Source organism: Helianthus annuus, chromosome 10, assembly GCF_002127325.2.
Source record: "Helianthus annuus cultivar XRQ/B chromosome 10, HanXRQr2.0-SUNRISE, whole genome shotgun sequence".
NCBI classification, from domain to species: Eukaryota; Viridiplantae; Streptophyta; class Magnoliopsida; order Asterales; family Asteraceae; genus Helianthus; species Helianthus annuus.
In genome coordinates, this window is record NC_035442.2 from 179136857 (window position 1) to 179149062 (window position 12206).

General features: G+C 35.7%; 3 protein-coding genes across 3 annotated transcripts; 1 reads left to right on the plus strand and 2 right to left on the minus strand.

Moving 5' to 3' along the window:
- Positions 1-1188: 1188 nt before the first annotated feature.
- On the minus strand, positions 1189-2694 carry LOC110886899 (E3 ubiquitin-protein ligase ATL42). The gene has a single exon (XM_022134776.2). It carries the CDS (start codon positions 2692-2694, stop codon positions 1366-1368), a length of 1329 nt encoding a protein of 442 aa, XP_021990468.1. The 3' UTR covers positions 1189-1365.
- A 493-nt stretch (positions 2695-3187) lies between these two features.
- Positions 3188-4324, plus strand: LOC110883582. Its single transcript, XM_022131298.1, has 2 exons — positions 3188-3461; positions 3528-4324. The coding sequence occupies exons 1-2, from the start codon at positions 3188-3190 to the stop codon at positions 4322-4324; spliced, it is 1071 nt and encodes a 356-aa protein (XP_021986990.1).
- Positions 4325-5445: 1121 nt separating this feature from the next.
- On the minus strand, positions 5446-5886 carry LOC110883581. Its single transcript, XM_022131297.1, has one exon. It carries the CDS (start codon positions 5884-5886, stop codon positions 5446-5448), a length of 441 nt encoding a protein of 146 aa, XP_021986989.1.
- Positions 5887-12206: the final 6320 nt, after the last annotated feature.

Here is a 12206-nt window from a genome sequence, read left to right on the forward strand (position 1 = left end):
TGGCTCACTTTTTCAAGAAGCCAAAACCCATGCGGCATGCGTCCATTTGGCTCACTTTTTCAAAGGCCAAAACCCATGCGGCATGCGTCCATTTGGCTCACTTTTTTCAAGAAGCCAAAACCCATGCGTCATGCGTCCATTTGGCTCACTTTTTCAAGAAGCCAAAACCCATGCGGCATGCGTCCATTTGGCTCACTTTTTCAAAGAGGCCAAAACCCATGCGGCATGCGTCCATTTGGCTCACTTTTTCAAGAAGCCAAACCCATGCGGCATGCGTCCATTTGGCTCACTTTTTTAAGAAGCCAAAACCCATGCGGCATGCGTCCATTTGGCTCACTTTTTCAAAAGGTAGAAACCATGCGGCACGCCCCCATTTGGCTCACTTTATATGAACCAACTTCAACGCGACGCATGGAGATCATAACTATCATAAGTCCAGAATCCTTCCTAGACGATTAACTCAACTAGAAGGCACACTGGACTGGGGGGACTTGAAGAGGTATGGTCCCAATTCACTGCCTACATGGCAAGGACCACACCACTTTTGTGCACACAAGGCATCCATGTCACCAGAACATTCTAGAAGCTTCCAGAAGACATCTAGGCGGTTCACAGCTGGCATCAAAGATGCTTTGCCCAACATAAAGGACAACATGTGTCACCATTGACAGAAGGCCACATAGGCCTGCGACAATCCAGGGAGCAGGGCTGACATGACCAGTACGAGGTACCCAGCACAAGCGAATACAAGGACGCCACGTGTACCACTACACCCTTCGCGACAGAGCAGACCAAGAGGATATTCCCCTTGGTCGGACAGCTGGCGCGCACCCACAGCTGGCACAGCTGCTTCTTCCTTCTTCACCCTCCGGCTATAAATAGGACCCTTCATCATTCAGGTTCAGGATCTTGGCTCTCTTTACTCACTCTATACACACACTGTTTTATTCCTCTCAGAGCGGTACTTATTCTCACGCCGAAGCCTGGTTAAGAGGGAAAACCCCCTTCCCCCCTTTTAACGAGACTAACGGTGTTTACTGTTTTGCAGATCTCAGGCCACTGATACGAGTAAGAGAAGAGGTTGAACCCCATAAGTGAAACAACCCTCTTGGTTATCCCTGTGTTAACCATTGTTTCAACAGAATATGATTAATTTAAGCACCTTAATCAACTAAATAACAACAAAAATACAGAACATGTAAACATGATGCAAGGAACAAGAATAATACATTAATGCGATATATAACTGGCATGCTAAATAAAAAAAGAAAAGAAATTATACTCTTTGATTTTTCTTTTTACAGTCCAAATAAATTACTATAAAAAGTATACAATCTTTTTCCTTGACAAAATGGTAGATCTAACTTAAACTTGTGATCTTGTGTTAATTTGTTGTTGTTGTTGTTCATCTCTATTAGCAAACCATTGAAGTGTTCTTCTAGCAATAGGTAGCCATAATCTCTTTAATCTCTCTTCTTTAGCACTCATCTCACCTAAACTAGCTTCCTTATTACTTGATTCTTCAACACCAAGAAACCTTGGATGAACAATGATTTCCGACATCGATCGCTTCTCGACAACCTTAGCAGATTTTGATTCATTGGAAAATTCGATACCGGGCACTTCGCTAGGGAATTTCTTGATTTTTTTCTCAAATTCCCTTTTTCTTTTGATTTCTTCCTTGATCTTGATTACTTGATGATCAAGATCAAGATCATGGTCATGGTTCTTATTGTTTACACATGTTTTGCTTGACATAGAAGCAACATTAGTTTGATCTTGATCATTATGAAAAAGGTTACTTGACAAAGAAGTAATCATCTCAGATTTCAAAAACAAAAGATCAGAAGAGCTCAAACTACTCCATCTATTCTTCCCCATCAAATCATGCTCAATATCAGATATCACAATCCTATGATTAAACTTATGCAACATTCCTTCATCTTCCAAGATTTCTTCATGATCAATATTCTTCTTTTCCATCTTGTGAACACTTCTTTTACTTCCAAACCTTGCAGATCCTTCTCTTTCCACAAACAACTCCAAGTTTGAACCTTCATGGGCAGCTGATTGATTGTTTAAAAACCTAAAACTACTCGAATACGCGAAAAGGGTTACGTCCTCTTCGCTTACTTTACACCTACAAAGTGGACAACCCGAGTGTTTTTCGAGCCACTGATCGACACAATCGATATGAAAAGCGTGTTTGCATTTAGGCAACAGTCTAAGAACCTCAACATCTTCAAATCTTGACAAACAAATAGAACATTCCAAGCCGTTTCGCCACCCTTTTAACGTTGAAAACCGGAAGAATGGAAGTGATTCAATCACTGTTTTGTCAATACCAGAAACCCTAGAAACTGATCTAGTTAACCCACCTAAGGTTTCTTGATTCAAGTACTGAGGAGAAGATGGTCTATGACACCATTTTGCATAAACCAAAAGCAAGAATGTTAGAGAAAACATGACAGCAAGAACTCCAATGACAACTGCTAAACTTGGTTGGAAACTAGTACTGTCGGAATCCGGTGAGTTTGAAATATCATCTTCGGACGGAGAAGCGGTTAAAGATTGTGATTTTGTTGGATTAGATGAGCTGATGATGATGATAGATATTATGATAATAATAAGTTTCTTTTGTTGGGTCACCGGAATTTGAAGAAATTCCGGCAGGTTGCACGCCGGAAAGGTCATGGTTTGTTTTTGTATAAAGAGGGTTAAGTGTTGTGTTTGACATGTATTTGGTTTAGTTATATCTTGAGACCCACAAAATTTTAATTATAATTTTAGTGAGCAACTAACCAGTGAGCATGTAATGACTTTTTATTAGGTTTAATAAGGTTTCCACTTTATTAAATTGTTAGTTTTCTTGATTATAAAACTTCAATTTTTTTAAACGGTGAATTTATTTTTTAGTGATCCAATGTCACACCGCCTAAATGGCAGCCTTAATCAAGATCTGTCCAGATCAGGGGCGGACATACCCTATGTCAAGGGGTAGCCCGCGTTGCCCCTTGGCTCGGCCGCGATAGTGTAAATTTTTTTTTTTTTTTTTGCGTTTTTCGGATTTCGTTGCCCCTTAATAAATTTTATGTTACCCCTTTTGTAAGCCCAAAAATTTTAGTTAGTGATTGTGGCTGTAGCAAAAAAGCATGATGGTGTTAAAGAATTTTACGAAACTCTTGGCATGGTTGTTAATACAGTTGGTGCTTCTTGCAAAAGAAAAGATATGATTTTGGAGGCAAAAAAAGAGAGAGTGGAAAACGAAATTCTAGCGGGTGAAATTAACACAGGAAAAGGATTAAACCAAGAGGTTTCCCTTGCCCGACCAGGAGACACACGATGGGGTTCTCATCATAGAACCATCATAAGTTTGTTGAAATTGTTTCCGGAAGTTGTTGAGGTACTTACTTTTATTAAACAAGATGGAGAGACCTTTCAACAACGATCCAATGCGTCAGGTATTCTATAATATTTTGAGAGTCTTGAATTTGTGTTTTACATACACTTGTTGAACGATATCTTAGGCCTCACAAATGCTCTATCAAAACATCTTCAAAAAAAGAGTCAAGACTTGTTAGAAGCATCTCATTTGATAAGCGGGACAAAACGAGCTTTGAATCATTTAAGACAAAATGGGTTTGAAAAGATGTTGGCAAACGTAACATCTTTTTGTGAAAAAAACAACATTAAGATGTTAGATATGGCGGAAAGTTATGGTAATAAAAGAAACCGAAAGTATGTCGTTACTAACCGACATCATTTTGAAGTTGAGGTTTTTAATACGGTTTTGGATATGCAACTTCAAGAACTTGGAAGCCGATTTAGTGAGGTCTCAACTAGTTTGATAGAAAATATGTCGGGTTTAAATCCTTGTAATTCGTTTGCTAAATTTGACATATCAAAGATAGTGAAGTTTTCTGAAATGTATCCGAATGACTTTAATAAAGAAGAAAGAGGGGTTCTTACGGGTGATCTTTCGACATTTTATCACACTTTAAAGGAAGATGATAAATTTGTAAATTTAACTGGATTGAGTGACCTTGCTCGTGTAATGGTGGAAACCGGAAAAAATGAAACTTTTCCTTTGGTTTATCGAACATTGAAGCTAGCACTGGTTTTACCGGTTGCAACCGCAACCGTTGAAAGATGTTTTTCTAAAATGAAGCTTATCAAGACGGATTTACGCAATCGGATGGGTGATGAGTATTTGAACAACGCTCTAATTTGTGCGGTCGAAAAAGAAATTTTTTGTAAAGTAAAAGAAGAGGATGTCATGGCCCGGTTTCAAGCTATCAAAAACCGAAGAGGAGAACTCATTTAGGTACGTGTTTAAATTTATTTATTACCGCGCTACTATCGTTGTTTCGTTTACATTGTATGAAGTACTTAAAAAAAATTTTTGAAACGTTGCCCCTTAAGTAATTTTCTAGATCCGCCACTGGTCCAGACTACGTTGTCTTAACCAGACCCGTGCTGGGTTGGTCAGACTTGGTTACGGCATTCCGCTGGAAATCGTACTGCCTCCAACACAAGATGCCTCGCTGAAGTAATAGCCGGATGAAAACCGGGGTGCGGCTTAGGATCGAAACCCCCCCCCCCCAGTGGGTTTGTCACCATCATTGCCCAATATCCACCTCAAAATGACACAAGTTGAAATTGAATTTGAGTCTCAATTGAAAAACCCAAATCTCCACCCCTAGGTCACAAGTGAGGGGGGGAGTGGGGATAAAACTTCAAATGGCATGTCTTTTTTTTCTTCTGATATTTAATTGGCAATGAAAGCTTCAAAATCGTTATGGGGTGCAACTTTTAAAATAATGTGATGTTACTCAACTTGATTGCTAATTTTAATGTAGTTTTATTGGACCAACTTGTTATAAATTAAAGAATGACAATAGCATTACCTTAGACAAAACCTTATGCAAATTTCAAGTGTTTTCTTAGAGATCTTCATATTATGATGATCTAATTACGATAATGAAAGAAACGTGTTTTAATTAGGTTCAGTGGTTGATAGCCGAGTTAAACGATAAGTTTGACTATTTATTTTAATAGAGTGTGACTTCAACTCGAGTTGTTTGGTTCGTTTCGAGTTATTTTAAATTTTGAGCTTTGTTTATCAGTATTTTTTTTGAGCTAGAGCTTGAATTGATCTCAACTCATTTGTTGCTTATTTATTAGAGTTTGAGCTTAATTCGTTTTTAATTTAAAAGAGCTAAACTTCAAGCTCCAATTTAATTGCGTGGTAAGTGAGGGAGAGAGATTTAATTCGTTTTGTTTTTAGATTTTGGTATTTGAAATATTGTTGAATTTCTCTACTTGAAGTTTTTTTTTTTTTTGAACGGCCGAAAAAATTTTATTAATTGTAGCAAGAAGCTACCCGCCAAAGTTTACAAATGACATGTCTCGACCAAAAGCCAAAATTACAACAAATTACATAAGTTAACCAATGATTTCAAACCGGCACCATTTCTCCCAAGTTAGTTCCGCCATCTTCGATCGATTTTTGACCCATAAGTACGCCAATGCTTTTATTTCATCCAGGATTTTTGTGGTACACGGACTCGCCTGCCTAAAGACTGTCTCATTTCGCATTTTCCAAAGGCTCCAAAATGTAACAAGAACAACTGCATGTAGTGCCTTCTTTTTCTTCCTCCCATTCGACGCTCCACCATGTAAATCGAGAAGATCCTTGACATCAAAAGCAATAATAGGTGGGATTCTACACCAATCCGCAATATTTTGCCATATCACTTGAGCAAACTGGCACGTAACAAAAATATGCTCACACGTTTCCACAAAGTTTCCACAGTGAACACAAAGATTACTTAGAACCATAATATTCCGGCTCCTTAGCGCGGATTTTGTTGGAAGTCTTTCCATTTCCGCCCTCCAAGCTATGATAGCGACCTTCTTCAGGATCCAATTATTCCACTCAAATTTCTCTACTTGAAGTACTTTGAATGATCAATTCATTTTGATTCCAACTCTTTTCCCTTATTGTCCAATCAAACATTTTGCAATCTTTTAATTAAAATTCCAATTTCACTAATTAAACTAATAGTGTAAGATATAAAAATTCATACTCCAATTCATTTGAACCATAGTGGTTTGGTGGTATTCAAAAAAGTGATGTGTGTTTAAGAGGGTGTTTAGGGTTGAGTTTTGAAGGAGATTTTTAGATTATTGAGTTTTGAAATCGTAAATAATCAGCTTTGAGAGTTTGGCTAAAAAAAATTAAAAATTGATTATTTGCGTTTAGAAAGTTACAAAACGCAGTTTTTCAAAAGCAGTTCCCCCTATTGCAACAAAACGCAGTTTTCCGAAAATTGATTATTTGAGTTTAGAAAATGGTTTTCACTTGTTTATTTTTTTAAAATATATATATTTGCCAAACACTCAAATCTGATTATTGTGATATCAAGCAACATAATCAAATCCAAACACTATCTTTCAACATCACGTTGTGTTACAGTTAATTATCTGATTCTTATTATTCAAAACGCATAAGCTATTTTCAAAACTCAACCCCAAAGACCCTCTAAATCTTTAAAGGTACAAAGTTAGTAGTATTTATATATAATTTATATATAATAAAATCAAAACTGAATGAACAGTAGATCTAGAATTTTAAATTAAAATTAGAATTAGAATAGATTAGAATGGTAACATTATTAAGAGATGAGCAAATGGTATCGGGTATAGGTACCGGTCTCAAATTTACCAAACCGGTGTATTTTCGGTACCGGTTTTTACCTTCAAATACCGGTGCCGTACCAGTACCAACCGATACCGAACCGTACCATACTAGGTATATTCGATACCGGTACCCACGTTTAGAGATTTCGGTAACGGTATTTTCGGTACGGTTGGTATCGAGCTCATCAAATCCTATAACAACGTAACAATGGAAGTAATTGCACCGTTTATATTACTTTTCATACACACAGTAAGTAAACTGTATTTTGTTTGAATTAGGTTTTATATACACAACAACTTATTTTGTTTTTTTTTTTTTTTGTCTTTTTCTGTAATGAATGAATTGTAGCATGTAAAATTGACTTAGATATTTAGATTATTGATAAGCAAATCGTATCAAATCCTGTAATCAAACTGGTTCGTATCGGTACCAAATTTACTATACCAAATCATTCTCGATACCAATTTGGTACCCACCTTTTGGCGTTTTCAGAATCGTTACTTTCGGTTCGACACCGGTCTAGCACCATACCTGTATCTATTGATTTTTAGCTTCAAATACCATACTGTATTGTACCGAGCATTTTCGGTGCCGATACCTAATTTCAATGATTTTCCGGATCGGTACGAAAGTGCCGTTACCGGTACCGAGCTCATCCATATTTTAACGTGATAGCACCGTAATAACTGAGCTCCTCCATATTTTAACGTGATAGCACCGTAATAACTGAATTGAAAACAATTGAATTTTCAACGTGTAGGACGTGTGGGTCCTATACTTACCACGCCATTTTATTTATGTTTTGATATTCGGTATCTGCTTGCTGTTGCTGACACGCGTTTTGCTGTCATTGGGTCCCCGCCGCAACGGGCGGGTGGAAAATAACTAGTTTTGCATAAAAGAATTGCTGTAATGTTGTTAATTAAAAAGAAACTAGAATTAAGCTCCCCAGCGTTGCGACGGGGGCGTAAAACTATGTCAAATAGCACTAATACCACACCATCGCTAGCGACTACCAACACTGAGTCGATTCAGGACCCACGCGTGGCGCCGTGTTAACTCGCAAAATTTAGAACGAAACGTAAAACGAAATTTGCGAAAGATGAAAAATATAGGGGACCAAAGTTGAAGGTAAAAATGTTGTGATGTTAAATTGAAAATAATGAAAAGTTTTGAGTGAAAAGTGAAAAAGAAATTTATGTGTGTTAAAATTGCAAAATTTAAAAAACGTTTGGGTTAAAGTTAAAAACTCAAAGTTTTAAAAAAAAAAAAACCAAAGCAAGAGGTATAACACCCCAAAAATGTTACTTATTTGTATTTATTGAAGGTAAAAATGTTGTGAGTTTAAATTGAAAATAATGAAAAGTTTTGACTGGAAAGTGAAAAGGAAATTTATGTAGGTTAAAATTGCAAAATTTAAAAAAGTTTTGAGTTTAAGTTAAAAAATCAATTTTTTTTTTGAAAAAACCCTAAAGCAAAAGGTATAACACTCTATGCATAAAAATGTTATTTATTTATATTTATAGTTATATAATTATATAATTAGGAAACTAAAAGTTGGTAAAAGGAGGAATACATCAACCAATGAATGAACCTAAGTGAAAAATAAATTGTGCTTTAGTTAATTGTAACAAAGCTATTATTGAATAGTAGAATTGACTCACAAAAACTTTTTGTGACGAATTAATAGAGGGGAAATTCCATTTGTGTTGAATTTTACCGAAACAAATATGCTTCTAAATTTTAAACACATAGCATTGAATGTTTTAGTTGGAATCTAGAGTTTTATTGTAATTAAAATGGAACATCATAATCATCGTATTCAATTTGCTAATCTCCGCTGATTTGTTTATCTCACTGTAAATACATACTTGCATGAAAAGAGACCCAAAAAAATTTGTATTATATCATATGTTGTTGAATTTGACCATTGTATTAAACTTTCCCGCGTATATTTAAACCAAATTTGACAACTATATAGATTTTTTAATTCAATTTGGAAGTACCGGGATTAATAACTTAACACTAAATAAATAAGTTAAATTATCACATGATAAAATATTAAAATGATGACATACAAACTTACCTACTCAATTTTAATATTTAGAAACAAGTGACACAAAAAGCCATGCTATGGGACAAGTTGGCTTAAAAAAACACTTTGGTAATAATAAACTATTACTACGCAATAATCGGACCACCATCCATGGTCAATGGTACTACGCAATAATCGGACCACCATCCATGGTCAAAAATATTATCTACCAACATGTATAAAACATAATAAGTTGCCTTTTATTTTAAATGAACTTCGTTTATTTGATAATAAATATATAGTGTATATTACAAAAATTGTTCATGAACTTTGGTTTGTAACACCCACACCCGTAACCTAAGTGAGCACAATTGACACACTTACAGTGGAAGCAAACTGAACTTTCGTTAAGACTTATAATAGTCTGAGTAAAACATATTATTTATTTAAAATAGTCAGCATCTAGGTTTTCATGTCTTAGTTGTCTTCTCTCTATTTCTAAGAGTATGTCACTAATTACTTGTGACATGTATATTCAAACGACGTCAGCTATATACTGGCGAGCTCATGTTCTACAATTTATAGAGACAACACAATTGACATGCATGCAACATGGGTTGTGATATTTTGGGCCAAGGGCTTGTCATAACCCCCCCCCCCCCTCCCCCCGGCTCGCATGGGTAAATGGTATTGTTGTGATACATACAAGGAACACTATCCTCTTTTCAGCCAATTTCAACACATCCCATTAAGCATATAAGGATCCAAATATACCCCTACCAATAATTGCACATTACTGCATTCATATATTATTACCTGTTCAGAAAAAAACGAGTATAGAATCACAGTTTTATAAATAAACACGATAAATCACATGTTTTAAAGTTACTAAATAGCTGCTAATACGGCCATGTTTTATCTCCAAGTCCTCCTGACACAATTACAAAATCTTAGGTTACGCAATGGTACACTTAACTAGTCATTATCATGGTTAGATATTGGTTAACGCTGCCTTATTTAAGCATGGTTGATCAGTGCATGCCTAACTAAAGCTAGGCTACTCAGTACTTGTCCCTAACAATAACCCTAGTACCTAAAAAAATAATACTAACATTAGTACTAATATTAACTACTAAAAATAAATAATAAATAACTAAACATAAACTTAAACGAGAGCATACATTAAACTATCTACGACAATTTGATGTAGAGTCTCCCTACTCGAGCTCCTACTCGTACTCCAAAAACGACTACTAAAAACACACAATGAGGTATCATATGCTTGGGATTCTCTTATACTAGAGCGTTCCGTTAAATAAACTGATGCTCTATAGGTTAACTATATATTCCTATTTATAGAGTAAAAAACGGGCTAGCTAGCTTAGTTATATTAATTCAGTTGTTTCACTTTCTTCATGTCTTAGTTGTCTTCTCTCTATTTCTAAGAGTATCTCACTAATTACTTGTGACATGTATATTCAAACGACGTCAGCTATATACTGGCGAGCTCATGTTCTACAATTTATAGAGACAACACAATTGACATGCATGCAACATGGGTTGTGATATTTTGGGCCAAGGGCTTGTCATAACCCCCCACCCCCCCCCCCCCGGCTCGCATGGGTAAATGGTAGTGTTGTGATGCATACAAGGAACACTATCCTCTTTTCAGCCAATTTCAACACATCCCATTAAGCATATAAGGATCCAAATATACCCCTAACCCCTACCGATAATTGCACATTACTGCATTCTTATACAGGGGCGGACGTAAGAGAAAGGGAAGGTGGGCGGGCGCACCCCCGGGAAAAAAAATTTAGTGCTAAGTTCCGTCGAAAATCCCGTCCGCACCCCTTGGAATTTTTCGTCCGCACCTCTTGGAATTTTCCGTCCGCACCTCTTGCAATTTTTCGTCTGCAACCCTTAGGTAAAAAGTGTTATCAATTTATATTTTAAAATTTTTTTTAGTAAACTCTTATTTTTTTTAAATACTACCTAAATTATATAACTTTTAATACCTAAATAACTAAACCCAAATACTCAATACCTTTAACTAGCCCACTACTAAGTCTTAGCCCAATAAACAAACCCAACAAATCAACAATATTTCAAACCAAAATAAAATAAACAAGCCCAAAACCCTTACATATTCTCTCCCGCTCACTCTATACCACCGTAATCAGCCACCATACCACCGCTGATCGAACACGAGTAAATTTCTTTGTTATTTTTGATGAATTTTGGTTGATTTTTTGGTTGATATTAGCCGCATACTAACCATGACAGTAGACATGTGCTTCGTTTTCTTTTTCATTATATTATATGGTGGGTTATATTTTGTTAGTGATGATATTTTGCCTTTTTTTATAGCCGCATACACCACATAGTAGATCTGGTGAGTTATATTTATTAGTGAAGAATGTTTGGCTTTTTCTTTTTATGGTGTATGTGTTGTTTAGATGATTTTTAGGGTTATTTACATTATGATTTCTAGTGCTTGAATAGTTGATATATTATGTAATATGTTATGGAGCCATGTTTTGGATAGATTTCAAAAAATGAAAACCCGTAGGGTGACGTTTTAATTATGTTTGTAACATGGTTTGACATATTTTTTATGATTATATAAATTTAGTTCGATGTTCTTTTGTTTTACATGACCCGACCCGACCCGACCCGATACGAACCGATTTTTTACTTATATACCTTGGGGCCTAAAATTTTTAAAAATTGTCCGCACCCCCATGGAAAAATTTCTCGGTCCGCCACTGTTCTTATATTATTACCTGTTCAAAAAAAACGAGTATAGAATCATAGTTTTATAAATAAACACGATAACTCACATGTTTTACAGTTACTAAACAGCTGCTAGTACGGCCATGTATTATCTCCAAGTCCTACTGACACAATTACAAAATCTTAGGTTAGGCAATGATACACTTAACTAGTCATTATCATGGTTGGATATTGGTTAACGCTGCCTTGTTTAAGCATGGTTGATCAGTCCATGCCTAACTAAAGCTAGGCTACTCAGTACCTGTCTCTGACAATAACCCTAGTACGTAAAAAAATAATACTAACATTAGTACTAATAATAATACTAATTAACTACTAAAAATAAATAATAAATAACAAAACATAAACTTAAACGAGAGCATACCTTAAACTATCTACGACAATTTGATGTAGAGTCTCGCTACTCGAGCTCCTACTCGTACTCCAAAAACGACTACTAAAAACACACAACGAGGTATCATATGCTTGGGATTCTCTTATACTAGAGCGTTCCGTTAAATAAAGTGATGCTCTAAAGGTTAACTATATATTCCTATTTATAGAGTAAAAAACGGGCTAGCTAGCTTAGTTATATTAATTCAGTTGTTTCACTTGTTTTTCTCGTATAACTTTCAAAAAGTGACGTTTTATAAAACGATGAGTTTGTCATTAGAACGAGCATATTTTTATCTA

Coding starts and splice junctions, on each gene's coding strand:
- LOC110886899 (XM_022134776.2), bottom strand. CDS start 2,694: ATGACCTTTCCGGCGTGCAACCTGCCGGAATTTCTTCAAATTCCGGTG.
- LOC110883582 (XM_022131298.1), top strand. CDS start 3,188: ATGGTTGTTAATACAGTTGGTGCTTCTTGCAAAAGAAAAGATATGATT. Junction 3,462..3,527: donor ACAACGATCCAATGCGTCAG/GTATTCTATAAT, acceptor ACGATATCTTAG/GCCTCACAAATGCTCTATCA.
- LOC110883581 (XM_022131297.1), bottom strand. CDS start 5,886: ATGGAAAGACTTCCAACAAAATCCGCGCTAAGGAGCCGGAATATTATG.